Source organism: Hyperolius riggenbachi, chromosome 2, assembly GCF_040937935.1.
Source record: "Hyperolius riggenbachi isolate aHypRig1 chromosome 2, aHypRig1.pri, whole genome shotgun sequence".
NCBI lineage: Eukaryota > Metazoa > Chordata > Amphibia > Anura > Hyperoliidae > Hyperolius > Hyperolius riggenbachi.
The window spans coordinates 29,447,222-29,474,772 of NC_090647.1; the positions used below are offsets into that span (position 1 = coordinate 29,447,222).

The 27,551-nt window shown below is 47.5% G+C and overlaps 1 protein-coding gene across 1 annotated transcript in view; it reads right to left on the minus strand.

Moving 5' to 3' along the window:
• The window catches only part of PGM2L1 (phosphoglucomutase 2 like 1), a 97,785-nt gene that overhangs the window by 49,464 nt on the left and 20,770 nt on the right, over positions 1 to 27,551 (minus strand). Inside the window, exon 2 of the mRNA XM_068264643.1 lies at positions 9,779 to 9,946. Within this exon, the coding sequence (XP_068120744.1) occupies positions 9,779 to 9,946 (168 nt within the window). The remainder of the gene's footprint in view (positions 1 to 9,778; positions 9,947 to 27,551) is intronic.

The window sequence follows — 27,551 nt, forward strand, 5'->3', positions numbered from 1 at the left end:
GGGCGTATGGGAGGTAATGAGTTAATTTATTATGTAAAACAATTTATTTGTATGTGTAAAATGCATTAAGGTGTAGTTTACTATTTGGACACAAGATGGCCACAGTGAGTATGTTTACATGCGACCTGTAAGCGACCGGAAGGACGCTTACAGGAAGCAGTAGGAGGCTGGGAGACTCACAATGATCTCGCTGTTTCTGAAAGAAGCAGCAGATCATTGCGGGGGCTTAGATCAACGAACGGGAATGGATTTTCCCGTTCATTGATCTCCGGGCAAGCGGGCGGCGGCGTGCACGGGCGCGCGCGCACGAGCGGCGGTAGCGCGGACAGCAGCGGGAGCGCGGAAAGTACGGATTTCTCCGTCCCTGGCTTTTTAGGAGGGAAAAAAGGGGCGGAGTAATTCGTACCGCCGGGGGTAAAGTGGTTAAACATTTAGAAAGTAGATTGAAAGTTTTGTTGTCTCTGCTCAGTGGCAGTCTATTAAGTGTCCCTTAATGAATAAACATGAACTATATTGACCTTTTTCTCTCTCCCTCTGCTCTCAGAAATATGTAGAAAAATTGATGTTTACTATATTCCTGACAAGCTCCTGACAAGACAGAAGCTGTCAATTCAATTCTAAATAATTAACTCTTTCCGGTAGCAAAACAAAACAAGTAACACAGCCTGGTTATTAATATGCTTTGTACTGTACATACACGTTTCTCTCATGTCACATGTCGCCCCGGGTACACTTTAAGTCAGGGTGTGTTTATACTACACACAGCACAACTACACACTGCCCTGCCTATACCATGTACTTATTTCCTCCCCGGGTAATAGACGTCAGTCAGTGGCGACCCGCAGTGTGGCTATGAAGAGGAGGCAGGAGAGCCGCTGCCATTGCGTAGTGGCGCATATACAGGAAGTGCTTATTTCCTGTATATCGCTGTTACCAGGGGAACTGCTCTCCTGCTTCCTCTTCACAGCAGCGATGCTGGTCGCTACTGACATCTATTAGCCGAGGAGGACCGGGGACTCTCAGAGGAGGCGGCGACTCTCTTTCATAAGGTAACGAGCGGTGGCCACGGGGGTGGGGGTGTGTGTAGGGAGCAGGATGGCTACCTATTGGGAGGCACCTACCTGGCTAACATGGAGGCAACTATACTGTCTACCTATACTGGGGGCAACTATACTGTCCACCTATACTAGGGGCGCCTACCTGGCTAAACTATATGCTGGGGCAACTACACTGTCCACCTATACTGGGGGCACCTACCTGGCTAACCTATATGCTGAGGCAACTACACTGTCCACCTATACTGGGGGCACCACTATATACTGGGGCAACATTACTGTCTACACCTAGTTGGCCAACCTATATACTGGGGACAAATATACTGACTACCTTTACGCTGGGGGAAACTATACTGGCTGCAACTATGCCAGCTGCCTACCTAAACTGGTGGCAACTATACCTAGCTAACCTATACTGGGAACACCTATTCCTGGCTACCCTCTACAGTGTTTTATGGCAGAAAGGGGAGGGGGTCATATCTCATCTATAGCGCAGAGAATAAAGTACAACACCAGCCTGCTCCCTCACATATCCCTGTTGATCCAAAACTCCATGCAGATAGTGTCCTGGCTGGGAATCGAACCTAGGACCCAGTGGGGGGTTGCCGAGAACAGGGGAGAGACAGCTGAAAACAAGGGAAGAAGCCGAGAACAAGAGAAAAGGCCAAGGATGAGGAGAGGTCACCAAGAAGCAGAGAAAAAGAAGCCAAAGATGGGGGAGGTCACCAAGAAGCAGAGAAAAGGCCAAGGATGGGGGGGGGCAGGAATGGTCACCAAAAACCAGAGAAGAAGCCGAGAATATGGGAGACAGCTGCGAACAAGAGAAGAAGCTGAGAACAAGAGAGGAAGCAAAGGATGGGGTGAGGTCACTGACAACAGGGTTGACAGCCAAGAGAAAGAAGAAGCGGAATTAGGAAAGAAGCATAGGATGGGGGCAGGTCACCCAGAACCAGAAAAGAAGCTGAGAACAGGGGAGACCGCTGAAAAACAAGCAAAGAGGCAGAGATTGAGAGGAGAAGCCAAGGTTGGGGAGGTCACCAAGACCCAGAAAAGAAGAAGCTGTGAACAAGTAAGGAAGCGGAGAACAAGAGAATCAGCCATGAACATGGGAATCCCCTAACAAGAGAAGAAGCCTAAAAAACGGGAAAAAGCTGAGAAGAAGCCAAGAACGAGAGCAGCAGCCGCCGAAGGGGGAGGTTGCCGAGAACAAGCAGAGAACAGGGGAAACCGTACAAAATAAAAGAAGCAGAGAATGAGAGAAGCAGCTGAGATCAGGGACAGAGGTCATTAGATACACGAGAGAAGCGACCACGCAGAGTTTATCTAATCAGTGGCCTATATCCCGACTCTCCTGCATGCACTCACCCTGGTGATTAGATGAGAGCAGAGAATGAGGTCATTGTCACACTGATAGGAAATAACCATATTATAGTGATAAATGGATCATCGATGACTAACCCTGGCAGAACCTCTCCTACCTCCCTAGATGGGAGGATACAGAGCGGTGTGACTCGCAGCAGGCCAAGGCCTCCAATGTGACTTGAGGGCCAAGATCTGCATTTACACAAATCTGAATGGATTGAAGTGAAAGGATCAGCAGGACAACCAGGCAATGTGCATTATTTAACCACTTCACCTCAAAGGGTTTTCCCCCTTAACCACTTCTGTACCACATGGTTTTTTGCTGATCGGTGCTGCGTGGACTCTCCAGCCCACAGCACAGATCAGGTTGCAGCCAGGCCGATCAGACTCTTCCCCCCCCCCCTTTTTTCCCCACTAGGGGGATGTCCTGCTGGGGGGGTCTGATCGGCGCCGCCGGCTGCTTGCGCTTGCGGGGGGGCTCTTCAAAGCCCCCCCTCCGCAGCGCTTCCTTGCCTCCTTACCCTTCCCTCCCTCTCCCTGCGCCTGATGGGATAGGCTTTAGCCTATCAGATGCCAGCGATCCCCGGCCAATCAGAGGCCGGGGATCGCCGATCTCCTCTACGGGGAAGATCTTCCCCGTGTGTTTACATTTACCCTGCGAGCCGTGACTTAAGCGTACGCAGAATCCTGAAGTGGTTAAAAAACCAGAGCAATTTTCACCTGTCAGCGCTCCTTCCATTCATGTGCCTATAACTTTACTACTACTTATCACAAAGAAACAATCTATCATATCTTTTTTTTCAACCTCCAATTAGGCTTTCTTTGGGAGGTACTTTTTGCTAAGAATTATTTTATTCTAAAAATGTTATCAGGAAGAAGGAAAAAAAATAATGGGAAAAAAAATCATTTCTGCTCAGTTTGCGGCCATTATAGTTTTAAATAACACTTGCTATCGTAATTAAAACCAACATTTGCCCATTTGTCCTGGTTATTGCAATGTTTAAAATGTTTTCCCTAGTACAATTTATGGCGCCAATATTTCATTTGGAAATAAAGGTGCATTTTGTTTTCAGTTCTGCGCCCATCCCCGATTACAAGCCTATAATTTATAAAGTAATAGTAATATACCCCATTGACATACATATTAAAGTTCAATCCCTAAGGTAACTTTTTTCCCCCCCAGCTATTTGGGAGGTCAGGGGTTAATTTAAAAAGTGAAAAATAGGGTGAAAAGAAAAAAAGGAAAAGAAAAGTGCTTTATTGCATATTTAAGCAGATATTTTTAAAGCGGGCCTGAACTCAGAATGTCCTCTCTGCTCTAAAAGATACACAACAGCATAATAGCCTTCAAACAAGAAACATTTCTTTGTTACAGCTGATAGAAATCCTAAAATAAACCGGCACTGTTTCTACTTCCTGATTCATGGAAGCCGACATCTTGTCAGCAGCCTGTGCTTTCAAATGAGCGTATCTGCCATAGGCAGTCATGTGACACAGGGGGAGATTAAAATACAGTTCTAATTAGACACAAATGAGGGGGAATTAGACAGGCTAAATTCTCTAAATACATTCAGGGTGCATTTCTCTAGGTTTCCTTCTGTCCTGTGCAAGAGTTCAGGTCCTCTTTAACCTCCCTGTCGGTAAGCCTGACCTAGGGTTGGGCTAGCCGCCGCATGGGATCACACAGCCCGGGAGGATTTTGGCCTATAAAATGTTATTTATATTCTTCAGCTAGCACTTTGCTAGCTAAGTATGCCCCTCAAGTGCCTTTGGTCCCCTCTGATCGCCGCCGGTATACGTACCCCCAGGGATCCCGCGATGGCGCAGCCTCCCAATCAGCTCCTGGCTTCGCTATGGGAGGATCGGAACTTCGCATGTCGATGAAGTCATGTCCGATCGTCGCCATACCGACGAGTGAAGCTGCGGCTCTCACGGGATCGCAGACGGGTACATATTACCGGCAGCAATCGGCGGGATGTCAGGATTGTCTAACTTATTCGTCATCGGGAGCTTACTGCGCAGGTACAGTACGAAGTTTTTTTGTACTACGCCTGCGCAGTAAGCTCGCGGTGATGCGCGCGGAAGCACAGTCGCAGTTCTATTCGTCTAGTTAGAAGAATAATTAGCAGGTCACCAGCGGCGGCGAACGGCGGAGGCTTCAGGGACGGCGTGGGACTTAATAGCTGCAGAGGGCTGGTAGAAGCTTCAGGTAAGTGACACTTTGTTTATCTACCCCCAAGAACCCCTTTAAGCAGCAGGCACAGGTCATGTGTTATCATGGACATCAGCTCTAGTTTCGCTGTTAGTGTTCTGGGTGTTCTGCAGTTCATTATCAGATGACCTGGAGATAAAGAAATGGAATTTGTGTGTCCAGGAAACACTATTTACTCTAGGTTTCCGGTAATGAGGCCGGTTGGCAATGGTGGCGCATGTTTGTGTAATAACAGAAGATCAAAGTTTGTGGTAAATCTCCTGCGGTGAGCGAGGCAAACTGAGGCGGCAACTTAACAAGCCAATTACTGCATCTACTGACCAGAAATACTAAAAAAGGAGTTTCCATGGCAACATCTCTAATGAACCAACAGCGCTACAAACAGTAAAAGCTAGTGGTAAAACCATATATACCTTAAAGGGATACTGTAGGGGGGTCGGGGGAAAATGAGCTGAACTTATCCGGGGCTTCTAATGGTCCCCCGCAGACATCCTGTGTTGGCGCAGCTACTCCCCAATGCTCCGGCCCCGCCTCCGGTTCACTTCTGGAATTTCTGACTTTAAAGTCAGAAAACCACTGCGCCTGCGTGGCCGTGTCCTCGCTCCCGCTGATGTCACCAGGAGTGTACTGCGCAGACACAGACCATACTGGGCCTGCGCTGTGCGCTCTTGATGACATCAGCGGGATCGAGGACACGGCAACCCAGGCGCAGTGGTTTTCTGACTTTAAAGTCAGAAATTCCAGAAGTAAACCGGAGGCGGGGCCGGAGCATCAGTGAGCGGCTGAGCGGGCACAGGATGTCTGCGGGGGACCATTAGAAGCCCCGGGTAAGTTCAGCTCATTTTTCCCCGACCCCCCTACAGTATCCCTTTAAAGGGAACCTGTAGTGAGGAAACTCCCTTCAGGTGGTTTTATGCCTAAGTAGAGGGAAGATACCCCAGAGTAGCTGCAAAGACAATCCCATCCATCCGTCTGATGCCGCCTCCTCTGCCAATCCATCCATGAGCTGCAAAATGATCCAGCTCAAACGCCTAACACTATCATTCAAAGCTCTACATAGGCTATGCCCTCTATACATGTCCTCAATCTCCAGATACCATCCCTGGTGGAACCCTCTGGTCACCTCCTCACACTCTCACATACAGGACTTCTCACTAGCATCACCTCTCCATTGGAACTCTCTCCCACTGCCTGTCCGTCATGCTCTGAGCCTGAGTCTTCAAAGCACCCTTTAAAAAACACACCTCTTCAGACAAGTGTATAATTTTCTATAGGGAGCATTGCAGGATCACTGTCATCTGCTAGCCCGCATCTCCCACTAACCTAGATTATAAGCTTGCAAAGTCAAGGACCTTCTCCTATTGTTTCCTGTTTTTGTCATATTACCAATACTAGCACATTTGATAAAATTACACCACTTGCATTTATCTGTACCTTTGTTGCTGGATTCCTGATTGTACTGTGCGTATTTTACTATTCATGTCTCTGTGCTGACCACTATTGTCTGTTTTGTGCCATTTAAGCTGTTGGCACTATATAAATTAAAAATAAATAAATCAATTAAAAAAAAAAAAAAGTAAACCAAGCTGCTATTTGCATCTCTTTTTCTTCTCCTGACCTCTTTAGTAATAGGTTTGTTAAGCGGACATCCAGTAGGCCAAACCACCTGCCGAGGTAGCCAAGTTCTGGAAAAGGCGGGGTTCAGATTACAAAACAGCTGGACTAAGATGTAAAAAACAAAACAAAAAAAACCAAAGTGCACAGGAAGGGGACAGGTCTTGCCAGCACTATGGTGAGCTGTGTGGTGAGGGAGGATACTCAGACATTCTCACCTCAGCACACGAGCCTCTGGGGGGGAAATGTAGACCTGTCACTGCTGGAGGCATCAGGTGTGTGACAAACATGCAGCAAATATAACCTCCTCTCCAGGGATCCGGCAACAAGACTCTGCGACTAACACCCAGCCCCCCCCCCCCCAGCACAGTGTAAAATCCCTCCGGCATACATCTCCATGTAAAGGAGTGAGATTGTACAGCCTTCACTGTGGCCACACGGAAATCTAAGGCTCCTTTTACACTGCCAGTAAATACGTTATGTTTACAGATCCAAACGGATCATGTAAAAAGCAATAGGATCCGTTCCCATCAGTCCATTCTGGTCCAACAAATGGAATGCAAGTCTGGATCCTGCACGATTGGCCAGACCAAGCAGATGGCTGCTCGACGCACATGTTCGCTAAATGCTTACCTGCTGCCTTTTGTTTGGGTCCCTGCACACGAGAAACGCCGGTATACAGCTCCTCGAGCCCCATCATAAGCATCAGGCTACAAGTGGTTTGTAAAAGACCAATGGGAATAGTCCCTCCTCAAGGAAGATTCTCATTGGTTCACAGAGTGGTGGACCAATAAAAAGCCTCCCTGGTGCTCAGGCAGAATTCCCATTGGTCTTTTGCAAACCAATGGGAGCCTGATGCTTCTTTGAGGGGCTCTGGGATTGGTATACCAGCATTTCTAGCTTGCAGAGAACTCGAATAACGGGTGGTGTCAAAACAAAAACAGGAACCAGATGAAAAACTGATGCTACTGTAAGAAACCATTTGATCCATTTGAAAAAAAATAAAAAAAATCACGTTTTACAGGATAAGTTTCCCATGCGGTACAATGCGACTCCAGCCTAATACAGGACTAATAATAAATCGCATATCATTGAAATTTGAACGGTTGTGTGAAAAGGACGGCAGATATCTCCCATGCAATGCTCTCTGACACCAAACCTTTTTACTGGAGGTGCTCTTAAGGGCTCGTTTCCACTATAGCGAATCCGCATGCAGGCACTGCATAGGCAATACAAGTGGATGGCATTGTTTCCACTTGTGCGTCGTGCGGGTGCGTTTCGGCGTGCGGATTTCCCATGTAAAGCAATGGAGCTTTACACAGGCAGTGACATGGTTAAATTCACCTGGCTCCTTGCCATGCGAAATCGCATTGGGAAATCGCGGGTAATTCCGCATGCGGAAACGCAGCCGCATGCGATTTCTTCTGCGGTGGAATCCAGGCGATTCCGTACCGCTACAGTGGAAACGAGCCCTTAAAGGGACACTTAAGTCAAACAAAAAAAAATGAGTTTTACTCACCTAGGGCTTCCAATAGCCCCCTGCAGCTGTCCGGTACCCTCGCCATCTCCCTCCGATCCTCCTGGCCCCGCCGGCAGCCACTTCCTGTTTCGGTGACAGGAGCTGACAGGCTGGGGACGCGAGTGATTCTTCGCGTTCCCAGACACATTAGCACCCTCTATGCGGCTATATGGTATATGATATATGCTATAGCAGCATAGATGGCGCTATTGTGGCCAGGAACGCGAAGAATCACTTGCGTCCCCAGCCTGTCAGCTCCTGTCACCGAAACAGGAAGTGGCTGCCGGCGGGGCCAAGAGGATCGGAGGAAGACGGCGAGGGCACCGGACAGCTGCAGGGGGCTATTGGAAGCCCTAGGTGAGTAAAACTCATTTTTTTTTGTTTGACTTAAGTGTCCCTTTAAAGATAACCCGGAGGTGGGTTTCTGCAATCAATATTAGGATACAGAGGCACATTCTGCATACTATCACCAGCCTCTGTGTCCTTATAGTGTCCCCCCCCCCCCCCTGTGCTCTGCTGACCCCTCCTATAAAAACCAATAACGACACACAGATTGTCGCTAGCTGGCTGTTTACATTCAGGCTGTCATTTACCTCCACTCCCCCACCTCCTGCATAGCGCCGCTTCCTGCCTGTGTGGCTTCCCTCCCTGCCTCTAAGCTTCCTCCTATCGGCTTACAGAGGCGGGGAGAGAAAGGATGCAGGTGGGGAGCGGCGCTATGCAGGAGGTGGGGGAGTGGAGGTAAATGACAGCCTGACTGTAAACAGCCAGCTAGCGACAATCTGTGTGTGGCTAGCCTGTCGGTTTTTATAATGGGGGACAGCAGAGCACGGGGGGGGGGGGGGGGGGGGGGGCTGGGGGTGTTGGCTGGAGGCAGATTAAAAGGACACAGAGGCTGGTGATAGTATGCAAAATGTGCTTCTGTGTCCTAATATTGATTGCAGAAACCCACTTCGGGTTCTCTTTAAACGGGAATCTGAAGTGAAAATTAACTTATGACATAATGATTTGTATGTCTAGTACTGCTAAGAAATAAAACATTATTAGCACAGATAAGAGACTCATATTGTTTCCAGTACAGGAAGAGGTAAGAAACTTCAGTTATCTATGCAAAAGGGTTCTCTACTGTCTCATTGTTTCTTCTTTGTTTATGGCTTTTTCTGCAGAAAAAAGTTCAAAGGGTCACTAGCCTGCTCTTTTAAAGCATTTAAAATGTTGAGTGTATTATGGAAACTGCAATTATTAGAGAATGATGCAATGTTATAAGAAAAAAAAAAAAAAAGCTATATACCTGAAAATAAAAATATGACACTCTTTTCTTTGCTACTAATGTTCTATTAATTATCCATACTGCACACACAATTCATTATATCATGAGTTTTGTTTTTTTTTCGCTTCAGAGTCACTTTAACAGGTGCACGTTAAAGTGAACCTCCACACTAAAAATCTACTCAGCAGCACTGAAGAGTTGGTGTTTCTTTTACAATTTCATAACATCAGAACTTTCCGTTTTTCTTACCCAAGCTTCATTTTTAGCTGCACAGAAGAAAACTGCCCGGGCATTTTTCCCCTGATGCGGTCCAAAGCATGATGGGATTTCTGATGTTGGTGTTCTCGTTCTGCTGTTTTGGTGCACATTTTTTTTCTTCAAATTTTGAATTTGAGATTTGAAGCCTAGCGCGCGCAGCTGGGAGGAGTGATCAGGACACTTGGAACTTTTGTCTCATGCTCCCTGTCACCTCCTTTCAACCAAAATGATGGTTGCCCCCATGAAATCACCAACATTTGCCTGTTTTTAAAACAGGGTAGGGAGGAGATTTAGATTACATATCTAGTTTAATAAACATAACTAATGTAACTTAATGACCCTTAATTCCCCTTTAAGCCTGTATGGATAGGTGCACAGCTGCCGGCAAACCCAGCTACACAATGGGGTTTTTCAATCTGAAAAATTCACATTTAGAATTTCTATGAACCAATATGATAGCTGTGAGGATTTGCTAAATGTTGGGTTACCTGTGTGGTCTGGATGATGGTCAGGTCGTTGATCCTGGAGAATCCGGCCCCCATGGCGGCGCGTAGTCCCGCTGTGCCGAACGCCATGCGGCTGCAGAGTCTCTCCCGCAGCTCCTTATTCTTCCCATCCTGCAGCAGCGCCTCGATCTGAGCTCTGGTTTTAGGATTCTGGGGAAGGAGAGAGATGTTCCAATTAGCACGCGGTGTACTGGCAGGAGAGCGGTCACTGAAGTCCTGAGGAAAGCTTTTCCTCGCCAAGAATAAGCACTTTTTTTTTAATTAATGAAACATATTGTACTGTTTTTTGTGTGATCAAATCAAACGTGAGGATTACAAGGTGGTGTATGTATGTGTGCAGCGACGTACAAGTAGGCGAGAGGGGTACAGTTGTGGCCAAAGCACAGATTGTGGGAGACAACTACGACTCATAGTGCGAGAACCAGAGATGAAGCCAAAGATGTGTGTGTGGGGGGGGGGGGGGTTGACGAGAACCAGACAGGAAGTCAAGGATGGGGAAGGTCACCGAGGGCCAGGGAAGAAGCCAAGGATGAGGGGAGGTCTCTGAGAACCTGAGAAGAAGCCAAGGATGAAGGGAGGTGGCAAAGAACCAGATAAGAAGGATGAGCGGAGGTCACTGAGAACCAAAGAAGCCAAGGATGAGGGGACATAGATCCTGACAATTTCCTGTCTGTGAATCTTGTGAGCAACATGTATATATTAAACAAAACAAAAAAAAACACATCTTTGAGCCTTTAGCATTGTTAAAATGTGTGGCACAGCTGGTGCTGTCTAGTTTTTTTTCTTGTCTGCCAGAAGTGAAGATGATGACCTGCAGGCTGATTGTGGATCAGACAATATGAACAAATTACATGGCGAATATCAATCATTACTTCATATCTCTCCTATTTTTTAACTTCTCACTTTGCAACTTTTGGATTTATTTTTTCCCCTTTTCACTTAAGTTCCTGTTTAATCAAGGACGATATAGTTTAAGCCGCTGAAACTGAAGTGTGCGGATAGCTTCCTGCGCACGTGGCAGTGATAACTAGCAGGTATCTTGTTTAAAGGAGACAAAGGTCGTTCTCTGCTGTTCCTGATAAGCAGACCTGGAGAGTGACAGCTTGTGTTGTGTACATCAGGCAGCCATGGTAACCGCAGGAGTAAATGGCCACCTCTGTATAGGGGTCATTAGTCATCACAATGTATAAACAGCGGTCACTTGTGCTAAGAGAAGGACCTGCTTCCAGATAACCTGTGACCTGAGGGAAGAGGAAGGTGTCAAAGCATGTTGTTCCTTCATGACCTCCTCACCTCCAACCTGCTGAGCTGGAAGGATACACAGGATGTCAGCCAACCTGGTCCCAACACACAACCCCAGGCTTCCATCGGTAAAGCTACGTACCCATCAGTAGATGTGGCCAGATGGATCTCCACTTAACTATCATGTCCTTGATCCATCTGGCCGATTCTGCAACCGGCGCTTGTGGCGTCGGAAAACCAACGCGATAAAACCTGCACAAGTCAGTCAATGAGGATCAGATCAATCCTCAAAGACTTAGACAGGTCAGTCGTTCAAAAATAAACGCCATGAGTGGCATGCATAGTTAAAAAGGGAGTCTGAAGCCAAATTAAAAATGGCTTTTAAGCTTATATTCAGCAGGGACAGGTTTGCCCCCCAAATCCCCCCTGCAAAATCCATGACCAACTTGGTCATGGATTTTGCTGCCCCTGTGCGCTTCAGTGTGAGGCAGAGCTATGAGCTGCAGCTCTGCCTCACACGCGTCTGTCAGCAGCGGATCTCCGCCTCTCCCCCGCCCCTCTCAGCGTAGGCAGACAGTGGGGTGGTGGAGAGGCGGAGATAGACGCGTGTGAGGCAGGGCTGCAGCTCATAGCCCTGCCTCACACGGAAGCGCTCCCCGGAGGTACCAGGGGGGATTTGGAGGGTAAAGACCCCTCGTTATGACGCGGGATAGCGGCGTTTTAGCAGGGGCAAACATGCCCCTGCTGAATATATGCTAAAAAGCCATTTTTAGTGTGTGTGTACTAATAGTGACATTCCCATTTGCAGCAATGTACCCAGTGGTAAGTGATACTGTGAGGAAAGGACATGCCAATAAAACACGGGGGGGGGGGGGTACTGGGATGCAGGAAGGGAAGTGAATAATTGCTGCACTTGGGGGGCCTGGAGGAGGTATTGGCTAGAGACACTATCAAAAAGTTCCCCTGGGGGGTACTCACCTCGGCTGCGTGAAGCCTCAGGGCCCCAATGAGGCTTCCCCCTCCGTCCTCTGTCCCACGGGGGTCTCGCTGCAGACCTCCGAACAGTGGCATAACAAATCTGCTTGTTCAATATTTACCTTTCCAGGCTCCAGCGGGGGCGGGGGCTCTCGGCTCCGAAATACCCGATGTCAGTCAAGTCTGCTCTACTGCGCAGGCGCCGGAGACTTGCGCCTTCGCAGTAGAGCAGACCCGACGGCGATCGGGTATTTCTGCCTATTTCGGAGCCAAAAGACTGCCACAGCGCCTGTACAGGAGCCAGGAAGGTAAATATTTACATCGCCACTGTTCGGAGGGCTGCAGCGAGACCCCCGAGGGACGGAGGATGGCATGTGAAGCCTCATTGGGACCCTGAGGCTTCCCCCTCCCGAGGTGAGTACCCCCCAGGGGAACTTTTTGATGGTACATGTTTTCTTTAAGGGACAGGAGGGGTTAATGGCTGCAATACTGTATGCAGTGCAGTCATTAACCCCTCCTGAGCCCCAAGTGCAGCCATTAACTTTTCTGGGTAGAATTATACTTGAGTCAATAAAAAAATCCCAGTTTAAGAGGGTTGAATATTGCAGTCGACTTATACAGGAGGTCGACTTGTATTCAAGTAGATTACGGAAAACCTCAATAAGAATTCCCTCTACAGAAGACAATCTCTGTCGTGGTCTATGGTAAATATAAAAAATGCTTTCATCATGGCACAGCGTGACCTCAACTTGCTGGCTAGTTTCCAAGTGGGCAGAGCCCAGACAAAGCTCCCTGAGAATATTGCAGCCTGCAGCTATCCAAGTCTGCGCCGGAGGAAGTGGCTGTCCATGGGGAATTTCTTCATCGGATATTTAAAAAACGATCTATATGACATGAGTGACATGAGAAGCAGCTTTTACAGACAAAAAAGGCCTGCCACTGCCAACATTTGTACAGAATACAAACTGGACAGCTGAAGAGGAACTGCAGTGAAAATGACAAAACATTTTTTTTATTGTTTTACAATACATTCTGAAATTTATCACAGATGGCAACCTTTTCAGTACTGGCGAGTGATCTCTGCGGAATGTTCATTTACTGAAAGTTCCAAAGCCAGGATAAAAAAAATTAAAAATAAAAAAATACCTGGTCTCCCAGAATGCTGTAGGGGGAAAATTCTGCATAATAAACGGCCTAGGATAAGCCTTACGGGAAAGGTGAGGCTACATAATATACAGATATATCTGAAACCAGGATATTTAGTGTAAAAGTGCATATCCTTTATAATTTACTACATTCTAATACATGTAGTTATGGTTCCTCTTGAAGCCGCTTTCATATGGGCAGCTGTAGACTGAAGTCACCGCCTGTCAGCTGCTTTCCTGCACTGGCTGGGCGCTTGTTAGGGGCATTGGATGTGGCCATACACGATTCAGTTCAATTAGAGGTAGATCAGATCTCGATCATTCATCTCTTCCACCACTCTGCACTGTTTAGCCACATACACAAACCACGTTTAATTACACCTCAACTGAGACAAATACAGAGGCTGCCATATTGGTTTCCTTTTAAACAATACCAGTTGCCTGGCAGTCCTGCTAATCTTTGGTTGCAGTAGTGTCTGAATCACACACCATAAACAAGCATGCAGCTAATCCAGTCTGACTTCAAGCATGCAGATCAGAGGTTTCTGAATGTTCAGGGTCTATGGCTAAAAGTATTAAAGACAGAAAATTAGCAGGACAGCCAGGCAATTGCACATTGCCTGGCTGTCCTGCTAATTTTCTGCACGTGTTTAAAAGGAAACAAGTATGGCAGCCTCCACATCCGTCACTTCAGGTGTGCTTTGAAAGATATCAGCTTAAAGTGAACCTCCGGACTAAAAATCTACTCAGCAGAACTGAAAATGCTTGGCGTTTAACAGTTCCACAGCATCAGAACTTTGTTTTTCTTACCAAAGCATCATTTTTAGCTAAGCTCCACCCATCAAAGAAAAAAAGCCCAGGCTTTATTTCCCTGATGCTGTGCAGAGCATGATGGGATTTCCTATGTTGTTATTCACGTTGCCTAGCAACTGGGAGAGGCGCACAGGACAGTTGGAACTGTGTCTCATGCTCCCTGTCACCTCCTTTCAACCAAAAACCATGAAATCAAACATTTGCCTGTTCTTTTAAAACAGGGTGGGTAAGAGATTATATTACCTATTTTAATTAACATAACTAATGTAACTTAATGACAGTATGCTTGTTTAGGCTGGAGTTCCTCTTTAAGGGTGTAAAGCACATGTGTCGAACTCCAGGCCAGGAGGGCCGGATCCATGCCAGTGTTTAGGATGGACTGAGAAAGATATGAAAGTGTTCTACCTTATGGACCACACCTTTCCTGATTCAGAGCCATCAATTCATTTGAGCTGTGTCAAAAATGTGTGAGGACCTCGGCCCTCGGACTGGTTTGACATCTCTGGTGTAAAGGTAAAAATAATTGGCACTTTACACGATGCCTTGCTGCATTGTTACTGGGCTGTGTTTATGCAAGTCTGTGCGGGAATTGTCCAAGGTCGTGAGAAGAGGATACCTCCGGTGACCGCTCAGTCAAGATTTTCCACCAGAACAACAGAGGAAGTGGACAGCGGCAAAACAGGAAGTGATGGAGCAGATTGTGCAGTCAGCACATGGCCTCTCGCTCCCATCACCTGACGGCTCTATCACTGTATAATGCAGAGGGCGAGAATTACGCTGACCACATCATGCTACGCAGGATCTGTGGGCTGAGCATTACAAGGACAGCATTAATCATTCACTTTAATGATAAGGGCTGGTTCACACGGACGTTTTGCTGGAAAAACGTGGCGTCTTAAGGGCTGGTTCAGACAGGCGTTTTTGTGGCGTTTAACGCGGCGTTTCAGACGCAGCGTTTTTTTGGGATCTACTGCCATCCCATGCAAGTGAATGGGAGCGTTTAGAGCTGGCTTTTGCAGGCTTTCATGAAAGCCTGGCAGTAGATCCCAGCGTTGCGTCTAGTCTCAAAAGCAACATGCTGCTTTCAGAGGCAGTAAACGCGAGGAAACAATAGCAGAGACCAGAACTGCTTGCCTTGAACGCTTCCCAAAAGCCTTCAAAAGCTAGCTTTTAAACGCTGGCGTTTAAACGCTGGCGTTTGAACGCAATGCCAAGCGAAAGCTCAGCAGACGCCCGTGTGAACCAGCCCTTAACCTTCTTGGCGGTAACCCCGAACGTAGTTCGGGGTAAGCCGCCGGAGGGTGCCGCTCAGGCCCTGCTGGGCCGATTTGTTTAATTTTTTTTTTGCTGGACGCAGCTAGCACTTTGCTAGCTGCGCCAGCACCCCGATCGCCGCCGCGCGCCCGATCGCCAATCAGTGCCAGGCAGCGCCGAGGGGTGGCCCGGGACTCCCAATGACGACCCGACGTCAGTGACGCCGGTGACGTCATCCCGCCCGTCGCCATGGCGACGGGGGAAGCCCTCCAGGAAATCCCGTTCTTTGAACGGGATTTCCTGATCGGAGATCGCCGAAGGCGATCGAAGAGGGCGGGGGGATGCCGCTGAGCAGCGGCTATCATGTAGCGAGCCCTGGGCTCGCTACATGATATAGAAAAAAAAAATTTAAAAAAAACTGCCGCGCTGCCTCCTGGCGTATTTTTTTATACCGCCAGGAGGGTTAAAGTAACATTTTTAGGGATCTACTGCCCTCCAATGCAAGTGAATGGGAGCGTTTAGAGCTGGCTTTTGCAGGCTTTCATGAAAGCCTGGCAGTTGATCCCAGCATCTAGTCTCATCTCAAAAGCAACATGCAGCTTCTAGAAGGCGTTTTAAAGCCAGCAAAAGCCAGTGAAAGCCCATAAAAGCCCAGCCTCTCCCTATACTTCCTGCAAAAGCCTAGAAAACGCAACGCTCTCCTGAAAGCAATTAAAAGCCTTCAAAAGCCATTAAAAGCTAAGGTGTTAAACGCTGGTATTCTTGAAAAAAAAACGCAGCGTTTGATCGAGACGCTGAGCAGAAGCTCAGAAGAAAGCCCATGTGAACAAGCCCTAAGGTGTACCTGTAGTGAATAAAATAAAAAAAAAAAAAAAACAAGAGTGTCCTAAATGGGTACTTTAGCAGAGAGAAGCCTCTGGATGATCTCCCCCCCCCCTCCCCCTTACTTCTCACTGGGCCCCACGAAGCCCACCGACCAAAGCTCGTTGATGCAGCTCAGCCACAGCAGAACAGGCACGGCTTTTAGTAGGAGATTGTGTAGGGAAGCTCTCGCACAACATGGAAGTGGTAACATTGGTCAATCATTGGCCAATACAAATGAAGAGGAAAGCTTGTGGATCCCTCCAGAGGTTCTCCACGACCTCCTTGCCACACGTGGACTCTTGAAAAACATGTTCTTTTGGCCGTGCTCCTTACCGTGTGCAAGTGCGGGAGGAGGATCCGTGCTACTGCAAAGTCGTGGTGGCTGCACTAGCGCACAAAGGGGAGTGCGTCGCGATCTTAGGCCTGGTGCACACCAAGTGCTTTTGGTAGCGTTTTCAAAACCACTGCCGCCTGTGAAAACGCTTGGCTAATGTATCTCAATGGGCTGGTGCACACCGGTGGTTTGAGGTTTTTAGCAAACGTGGTTCCTGCTGTACGTTTGCTGTTTGCAGAAGCGTTTCTGCCTCAATGTAAAGTATAGGAAAAGCTCAAACCGCTCTGAAAAACGCTACATCAGAGCGGTTTTCCAGGCGTTGTTACAGAAGTTGCTCAGTAACAGCTTTTACTGTAACAATATATGAAATCTGCTACACAACGACAAAAATAAATAAATAAATAAAAAAAACACACGCTAGGCATGTTTAGAAAATCTCTCTAAACAGGCCTAGGAATTGCTCTTAAAATCTGCCTCACAAACCTCTAGTGTTTTGCGGATCTGCTAGAGGTCTTTGGTGTGCACTGGGCCTAAAGCTGACCACTAACGATACAATCTTTTTCATCCAATCTTACCATTTCTATGTAATATAAGGGAACTGCCTAAATTATCAATTCAATATATTCACTCAGTTTACCATTATACTGCATAGATTTAGTAAAATTGGATGAAAAAGATTGCATCATTAGTGGCCACCTTAAGAGTGTTCCAGGCAGGGCTGTGGAGTCGGTACAAAAATCATCTGACGACTGAGTTTATTGAAACCTCCGACTCCAGGTAACTAAAATTGCTCCTGGACTCAGACTCCACAGCCCTGGTTTCAGGCAGCAGTGGTATCAAGGAGGAAGTGATCAGAGGGGTGATCCCCTCATCTACATCATGTCACATTGGTATGCACAAACAGGAAGTAGTTTTCACCCTAGCGTACTGAAGGGGTTAAGAAGCAGTAGTAAAGTTCTTATGTTTTGAACAGTTGAAGGACATTATACTAAGCTGCTGGATTTCTGTCCTAACTACACAGAGCCGTCTTGTGTCTCTGCGCCTCTATGCAAAGTCTGGGCCATATGGTTAATGATATCGACACAGCTATAGAAGGTGATGAATCAGCACCGCCTCATGCAAAGTGTGCGCGCTTCCTCGCTGCCCTGTAACTTAAGCTGTGTACACACTTGAAAGATTACTGAAAAGATCACAGACCAATTTTACCACCCTTCATGTAATATGAGAGCCATACTCTACACAGTCTATTCTATGGAGCTGCCCTCCCCATCAGATAATCTTTGCAAGATGATGTACACAAAGATGCTGCACACATGCAACAGATCAGTATCTGCAAAAGATCCATTCATAGTCTAGGATATCGCCAGATATCATACACACCTTAAAGAGGACCCGAGGTGTGTTTAAAGAATGTTATCTGCATACAGAGGCTGGATCTGCCTAAACAGCCCAGCCTCTGTTGCTATCCCAAACCCCACTAAGGTCCCCCTGCACTCTGCAATCCCTCATAAATCACAGCCGTGCTGTGAGGCTGTGTTTACATCTGTAGTGTCAGTCTCAGCTGCTCCCCCGCCTCCTGCAGAGCTCCGGTCCCTGCCCCGGTCCCTTCCCTCCAATCAGCAGGGAGGGAAGGGATGCAGGCGGGGACTGGAGTTCTGCAGGAGGCGGGGAGAGCAGCAGACTGACACTATAGAGATAAACACAGCCAGCTCTGACAAGCTGTTTGTCAGCAGCGTGGCTGTGATTTATGAGGGATTGCAGAGTGCAGGGGGACCTTAGGGGGGTTTGGGATAGCAACCGAGGCTGAGCTGTATAGGCAGATCCAGCCTCTGTATGCAGATAATATTCTTCAAACCCACCTCGGGTTCTCTTTAACGGACAACCATCTGCAGATCAGATCCACCATGGATCTTCAGATGTGCAGATGAATGTCTGTGAAACAAGGTGTGTATGAGATCTGCAGATATAGAGTATGAATCCATTTTGTAGGAACTGATCTTTTGCAGATACTGATCTTTTGAATGTGTACAGCATCTTTGTGTGCAGCATCTTGCAAAGATTTCTGTCTGATGGGGAGTTCAGCTCCATAGAATAGACTGTGTAGGTATGGCTCTCATACTACATGGAATTGGTAACATTGGTCTGTGATCTTTCATTTATCTTTCAAGTGTGTACACAGCTTAACTCTGCAAAGCAAGTACGGTAATGAGCTCATTCTGCGGATCCAGAACTGGCTGCATTGCCTCAGGTCTTCTCATTCAGCTGCAGAGTACATGCGCTGCCGTCCAGTTATAGCCAGGACATTATTGTAGGCTGGGAAGATGTGGCAATGGGTTTCGCACCTTTCATTGAGGCAGGGTGGTGTTACTGCTGTGTGTGTCCCCATGGGATTAGTTACTTCTCACTTCTTGTGTTGTGGACGTACATGGAACTTTGAGTCTGGGAGCACACTAGCTGTACCGAAAACCATACGTTTTCTGCAATGTGCGCCTCTACATTTCTTGTTTTTAGTGTGCCGATGAGCCACATAGTTGGGGAGCCGGGCAGCGGCGGAGGACAGCGTGGGAGCAATCAGCCTGGAGGAAGCCCCAGGTATTTATAATTTTTTCTATCCCTCACAGCTCAAATACACTTTAATAATATGAAAAACCACATCCTGTGCATTTTTTTTTTAAAGCGGTATTGTCACCATAAAAATCAATTTCAAACAGCAACGAGTCTGAGTGTAGTAAGTGATAAAGATGCTAATCCTGCATTCAAAACTTTCACTGCGGTTGTGATTTGGAGTTATCACATACTTAAAGGACCACAATCGCGAAAAAAAAGTAGGCATTTAAAATCTGACAGAACCGACAGGTTTTGGGACAATCCATCTCCTCATAGGGTATTTCAAGGATTTGCTTTGTTTTCAACAGCATTTCCTGAACGGTAGTTTAACTGCCAAAATAGCAAGATACCAGCCGGCCTCCCTAATAACTTGCACACAATTATGTCAGTTAGATTTTGCAACTGTTGTTCAGGAAATGCTGTTGAAAACAAAGAAAGCCCTGAGAATCCCCCTTAAAAAGATGGACAGGCCCAAAACCTGTCATCTGTCACATTTTAACTGCCTACTTTTTGTGCGATAGTGGTCCTTTAAGGAGCACTGGCACTGTAGTAGTCAATGCCAAACAGTTGCATGCTGGGGGTTCTTTTTAACTATGAAAAAAACCCTGGTTTGGGGGCCCCAGCAAGTGAGAGAGACCTGGGGCCCCCGGCTGTCGTGCGGACCAGTGTTTGTGATTTTAAATTTTTTGCAGCTTCCAGGATGCGGGTGACAGGTGAGTGGTTAGGGAGGGGACCGTGTGGGAGATGTGCCTACACGGGGCGTCCCTGTTAAACGACACAATTCACGATTGCGTCCAACCGAAGCCTCCCACCTGAATGCTAATCTATGTAATTCCTGCTAGGTATGGTACAGCAGGCAAAGGGTGTATGACAGTGCACCTGATTGGCTGACAAGCGTCTGCTGGCCAGATAGAGGCAGGATATTGCTCTAGCTGGAAGTTAGCAATTGTGTTTGTTGCAGTTGGCATTCAGTTTAGAGGTGGTGGGGTGAGTTCCCTGGAGGTGAGAGGTCCAGGGCTTGCCCACACTTCCCTCTAGGTGTCGCATGGTGGTTTGGGGGCCCCAGCTAGTGAGAGAGACCTGGGGCCCCCGGCTGTCGTGCGGACCAATGTTTGTGATTTTAAACAGCTCTGACAATGTCAGAAACGCCTGAAACGCATGCTTGTTCAGGGGATAGGGCTAAAAGTATTAGAGGAAGAGGATCAGCAGGCCAGCCATGCAACTGGTATTTCTTAAAAGGAAATCAATATGGCCGCCTCCAAGCAGGGCTGTAGAGTCGGAGTCTGACCAATTTTTGGGTACCTGGAGTCGGAAAAAAATGCACCGACTCCTAATGAATTTAAACTGGAATTAAAATAGAAAATATGATAAAATGTTCTATTTCCTAGATAGTCATCATAAATAATTTATACATACAGTAATAGCTGTGCTTAGTCCACAAAAATGAAATAAACCAATCAAAATTAGTTACTTGTGCTGCTTCAATAAAGCAGTCCCCGTATTTTTATAGATCGATTTATAGATATACATATCTGATTGTGACTGTATATATGATGTGTACACAGGAATCTCTTATATATAACATCTATGCTGTAAGAATAAAGCCTGATGTGTAGCCGTGTCACTAATAGTGATGGTCAACGAGATGGAAATAATTCTGCATTGATGCTGATTTATGCAAATGTATGCACTCCCTTTGCTGATGAAATCAAATAATTTGATATGTTGTTAAAATTTAGTTTGGTGACTATGAATTGAAGGGTACCTGAGACGGATGAAAAGAAAAGTGTTATACATACCTGGGGCTTCTTCCAGCCCCCTTCAGTCTAATCAGTCCCTCACTGTCCACCTCCACCAACTGGATCTTCTGCTGAGTCCTGGTAATTCAGCCAGTCAGCGTTGTCCGGCCACTTTCCGCTCCTACAGCCAGGAGCGTTCTGCACCTGCGCAATAGTGCTGCACAGGTGTAGTATGCTCCCGGCGGGGGAGTGAGTGCATGCGCACTACACCAGACTAGCTCAAGTACCTGGACCCATAGCAGAAGATCCAGGTGGCGGAGGACAGCGAGGGACTGATTAGCCTGAAGGGGGCTGGAGGAAGCCCCAGGTATGTATAAAACTTTAATTTCATCTGTCTCAGGTTTACCTTGTTACACAGTAGTACTATACTCTACATATGCTATCCCCACAGAGCTGCAGGGAATCCACTGAGAACGCTGTGCACATTGAACACAGAGGTGTTGTCTGTCACCCATAAACCTGGTTCAGATTGTGCATGAAGAATGTGTAATAGAGGAAGAATCCCCTCATTCCCTGCAGAGTACCTGCGCATCATTCTTACATGTACCCACAGTTACATTGCCTAGGGCCTGATAGATGTTCTTTGTTCCGGCCTGTACCTATTACAAGTACTCTTACCAAGGACTGGTTTTAGTCTATGACTAAAAGTATTAGAGGCAGAAGATCCGCCGGATAGCCAGGTAACTGGTATGGTTTAAAAGGGAATAAATATGGCTGCCTCCATATCCCTCTTACTTCAGTCGTCTTTTAAAATTCCTAAAGCGTTGGCAGTAGAGATGCATTTCGTGTTACATACTTTCAATCAACCAGATTGTAATATGCAAATTAGAGGAGTCGGAGTCGAGGAGTCTAAGTCATTGGAATCCTAACCTGAGGAGTCGGTGGATTTTTGTACAGACTCCACAGCCCTGCCTCCAAGTCCCTCTCACTTCAGGAGTCCTTTTAGATTGCACGTGCTCACAGAAATGCCTGCAGATGCGTAGTGTGAAAGGGACAACGTGCTCACAGAAATGCCTGCAGCTGCATAGTGTGGAAGGGATAACGTGCTCACAGAAATGCCTGCAGATGCCTAGTGTGAAAGGGATAACGTGCTCACAGAAATGCCTGCAGATGCCTAGTGTGAAAGGGATAACGTGCTCACAGAAATGCCTGCAGATGCATAGTGTGAAAGGGACAATGTGTTCACAGAAATGCATGCAGATGCGTAGTGTGAAAGGGGCAACGTGCTCACAGAAATGCCTGCAGATGCATAGTGTGAAAGGGACAACATGTTCACAGAAATGCCTGCAGATGCATAGTGTGAAAGGGACAATGTGTTCACAGAAATGCCTGCAGATGCATAGTGTGAAAGGGATAACGTGCTCACAGAAATGCCTGCAGATGCATAGTGTGAAAGGGATAACGTGCTCACAGAAATGCCTGCAGATGCCTAGTGTGAAAGGGATAACGTGCTCACAGAAATGCCTGCAGATGCATAGTGTGAAAGGGACAACGTGCTCACAGAAATGCCTGCAGATGCATAGTGTGAAAGGGAAAACGTGCTCACAGAAATGCCTGCAGATGCGTAGTGTGAAAGGGACAACGTGCTCACAGAAATGCCTGCAGATGCGTAGTGTGAAAGGGACAACGTGCTCACAGAAATGCCTGCAGATGCGTAGTGTGAAAGGGACAACGTGCTCACAGAAATGCCTGCAGATGCGTAGTGTGAAAGGGATAACGTGCTCGCAGAAATGCCTGCAGATGCATAGTGTGAAAGGGACAACATGTTCACAGAAATGCCTGCAGATGCATAGTGTGAAAGGGACAATGTGTTCACAGAAATGCCTGCAGATGCATAGTGTGGAAGGGATAACGTGCTCACAGAAATGCCTGCAGATGCATAGTGTGGAAGGGATAACGTGCTCACAGAAATGCCTGCAGATGCATAGTGTGAAAGGGACAACGTGCTCACAGAAATGCCTGCAGCTGCGTAGTGTGAAAGGGATAACGTGCTCACAGAAATGCCTGCAGATGCATAGTGTGAAAGGGACAACGTGCTCACAGAAATGCCTGCAGATGCATAGTGTGGAAGGGATAACGTGCTCACAGAAATGCCTGCAGATGCATAGTGTGGAAGGGATAACGTGCTCACAGAAATGCCTGCAGATGCACAGTGTGAAAGGGACAACGTGCTCACAGAAATGCCTGCAGATGCACAGTGTGAAAGGGACAACGTGCTCACAGAAATGCCTGCAGATGCACAGTGTGAAAGGGACAACGTGCTCACAGAAATGCCTGCAGATGCATAGTGTGGAAGGGATAACGTGCTCACAGAAATGCCTGCAGATGCATAGTGTGGAAGGGATAACGTGCTCACAGAAATGCCTGCAGATGCATAGTGTGGAAGGGACAACGTGCTCACAGAAATGCCTGCAGATGCATAGTGTGAAAGGGACAATGTGTTCACAGAAATGCCTGCAGATGCATAGTGTGGAAGGGACAACGTGCTCACAGAAATGCCTGCAGATGCATAGTGTGAAAGGGACAATGTGTTCACAGAAATGCCTGCAGATGCATAGTGTGAAAGGGACAATGTGTTCACAGAAATACCTGCAGATGCATAGTGTGAAAGGGACAATGTGTTCACAGAAATGCCTGCAGATGCAGTGTGAAAGGGACAATGTGTTCACAGAAATGCCTGCAGATGCCTAGTGTGAAAGGGACAACGTGCTCCCAGAAATGCCTGCAGATGCCTAGTGTGAAAGGGACAACGTGCTCCCAGAAATGCCTGCAGATGCCTAGTGTGAAAGGGACAACGTGCTCCCAGAAATGCCTGCAGATGCCTAGTGTGAAAGGGACAACGTGCTCCCAGAAATGCCTGCAGATGCCTAGTGTGAAAGGGACAACGTGCTCCCAGAAATGCCTGCAGATGCCTAGTGTGAAAGGGACAACGTGCTCACAGAAATGCCTGCAGATGCCTAGTGTGAAAGGGACAACGTGCTCACAGAAATGCCTGCAGATGCGTAGTGTGAAAGGGACAACGTGCTCACAGAAATGCCTGCAGATGCGTAGTGTGAAAGGGACAACGTGCTCACAGAAATGCCTGCAGATGCGTAGTGTGAAAGGGATAACGTGCTCGCAGAAATGCCTGCAGATGCATAGTGTGAAAGGGACAACATGTTCACAGAAATGCCTGCAGATGCATAGTGTGAAAGGGACAATGTGTTCACAGAAATGCCTGCAGATGCATAGTGTGGAAGGGATAACGTGCTCACAGAAATGCCTGCAGATGCATAGTGTGGAAGGGATAACGTGCTCACAGAAATGCCTGCAGATGCATAGTGTGAAAGGGACAACGTGCTCACAGAAATGCCTGCAGATGCATAGTGTGAAAGGGACAACGTGCTCACAGAAATGCCTGCAGATGCATAGTGTGAAAGGGACAACGTGCTCACAGAAATGCCTGCAGATGCATGGTGTGGAAGGGATAACGTGCTCACAGAAATGCCTGCAGCTGCGTAGTGTGGAAGGGATAACGTGCTCACAGAAATGCCTGCAGATGCATAGTGTGGAAGGGATAACGTGCTCACAGAAATGCCTGCAGCTGCGTAGTGTGGAAGGGATAACGTGCTCACAGAAATGCCTGCAGATGCGTAGTGTGAAAGGGACAACGTGCTCACAGAAATGCCTGCAGATGCGTAGTGTGAAAGGGATAACGTGCTCACAGAAATGCCTGCAGATGCATAGTGTGAAAGGGACAACGTGCTCACAGAAATGCCTGCAGATGCATAGTGTGGAAGGGATAACGTGCTCACAGAAATGCCTGCAGATGCACAGTGTGAAAGGGACAACGTGCTCACAGAAATGCCTGCAGATGCATAGTGTGAAAGGGACAACGTGCTCACAGAAATGCCTGCAGATGCGTAGTGTGGAAGGGATAACGTGCTCACAGAAATGCCTGCAGATGCATAGTGTGAAAGGGATAACGTGCTCACAGAAATGCCTGCAGATGCACAGTGTGAAAGGGACAACGTGCTCACAGAAATGCCTGCAGATGCACAGTGTGAAAGGGACAACGTGCTCACAGAAATGCCTGCAGATGCACAGTGTGAAAGGGACAACGTGCTCACAGAAATGCCTGCAGATGCACAGTGTGAAAGGGACAACGTGCTCGCAGAAATGCCTGCAGATGCGTAGTGTGGAAGGGATAACGTGCTCGCAGAAATGCCTGCAGATGCCTAGTGTGGAAGGGATAACGTGCTCACAGAAATGCCTGCAGATGCACAGTGTGAAAGGGACAACGTGCTCACAGAAATGCCTGCAGATGCACAGTGTGAAAGGGACAACGTGCTCACAGAAATGCCTGCAGATGCACAGTGTGAAAGGGACAACGTGCTCACAGAAATGCCTGCAGATGCACAGTGTGAAAGGGACAACGTGCTCACAGAAATGCCTGCAGATGCATAGTGTGGAAGGGATAACGTGCTCGCAGAAATGCCTGCAGATGCCTAGTGTGGAAGGGATAACGTGCTCACAGAAATGCCTGCAGATGCATAGTGTGGAAGGGACAACGTGCTCACAGAAATGCCTGCAGATGCATAGTGTGAAAGGGATAACGTGCTCACAGAAATGCCTGCAGATGCACAGTGTGAAAGGGACAACGTGCTCACAGAAATGCCTGCAGATGCACAGTGTGAAAGGGACAACGTGCTCACAGAAATGCCTGCAGATGCACAGTGTGAAAGGGACAACGTGCTCACAGAAATGCCTGCAGATGCACAGTGTGAAAGGGACAACGTGCTCACAGAAATGCCTGCAGATGCATAGTGTGGAAGGGATAACGTGCTCGCAGAAATGCCTGCAGATGCCTAGTGTGGAAGGGATAACGTGCTCACAGAAATGCCTGCAGATGCATAGTGTGGAAGGGATAACGTGCTCACAGAAATGCCTGCAGATGCACAGTGTGAAAGGGACAACGTGCTCACAGAAATGCCTGCAGATGCATAGTGTGGAAGGGATAACGTGCTCGCAGAAATGCCTGCAGATGCATAGTGTGAAAGGGACAACATGTTCACAGAAATGCCTGCAGATGCAGTGTGAAAGGGATAACGTGCTCACAGAAATGCCTGCAGATGCATAGTGTGGAAGGGATAACGTGCTCACAGAAATGCCTGCAGATGCATAGTGTGAAAGGGACAACGTGCTCACAGAAATGCCTGCAGATGCATAGTGTGAAAGGGACAATGTGTTCACAGAAATGCCTGCAGATGCATAGTGTGAAAGGGACAATGTGTTCACAGAAATACCTGCAGATGCATAGTGTGAAAGGGACAATGTGTTCACAGAAATGCCTGCAGATGCAGTGTGAAAGGGACAATGTGTTCACAGAAATGCCTGCAGATGCCTAGTGTGAAAGGGACAACGTGCTCCCAGAAATGCCTGCAGATGCCTAGTGTGAAAGGGACAACGTGCTCACAGAAATGCCTGCAGATGCACAGTGTGAAAGGGACAACGTGCTCACAGAAATGCCTGCAGATGCCTAGTGTGAAAGGGACAACGTGCTCCCAGAAATGCCTGCAGATGCCTAGTGTGAAAGGGACAATGTGTTCACAGAAATGCCTGCAGATGCATAGTGTGAAAGGGACAATGTGTTCACAGAAATGCCTGCAGATGCATAGTGTGAAAGGGACAATGTGTTCACAGAAATACCTGCAGATGCATAGTGTGAAAGGGACAATGTGTTCACAGAAATGCCTGCAGATGCAGTGTGAAAGGGACAATGTGTTCACAGAAATGCCTGCAGATGCAGTGTGAAAGGGACAATGTGTTCACAGAAATGCCTGCAGATGCATAGTGTGAAAGGGATAACGTGCTCACAGAAATGCCTGCAGCTGCGTAGTGTGGAAGGGATAACGTGCTCACAGAAATGCCTGCAGATGCATAGTGTGAAAGGGATAACGTGCTCACAGAAATGCCTGCAGATGCACAGTGTGAAAGGGACAACGTGCTCACAGAAATGCCTGCAGATGCACAGTGTGAAAGGGACAACGTGCTCACAGAAATGCCTGCAGATGCACAGTGTGAAAGGGACAACGTGCTCACAGAAATGCCTGCAGATGCATAGTGTGGAAGGGATAACGTGCTCGCAGAAATGCCTGCAGATGCCTAGTGTGGAAGGGATAACGTGCTCACAGAAATGCCTGCAGATGCATAGTGTGAAAGGGACAACGTGCTCACAGAAATGCCTGCAGATGCATGGTGTGAAAGGGATAACGTGCTCACAGAAATGCCTGCAGATGCATAGTGTGGAAGGGATAACGTGCTCACAGAAATGCCTGCAGATGCATAGTGTGGAAGGGATAACGTGCTCACAGAAATGCCTGCAGATGCATAGTGTGAAAGGGACAATGTGTTCACAGAAATGCCTGCAGATGCATAGTGTGAAAGGGACAACGTGCTCACAGAAATGCCTGCAGATGCATGGTGTGGAAGGGATAACGTGCTCACAGAAATGCCTGCAGATGCATAGTGTGAAAGGGACAACGTGCTCACAGAAATGCCTGCAGATGCATAGTGTGAAAGGGACAATGTGTTCACAGAAATGCCTGCAGATGCATAGTGTGAAAGGGACAATGTGTTCACAGAAATACCTGCAGATGCATAGTGTGAAAGGGACAATGTGTTCACAGAAATGCCTGCAGATGCAGTGTGAAAGGGACAATGTGTTCACAGAAATGCCTGCA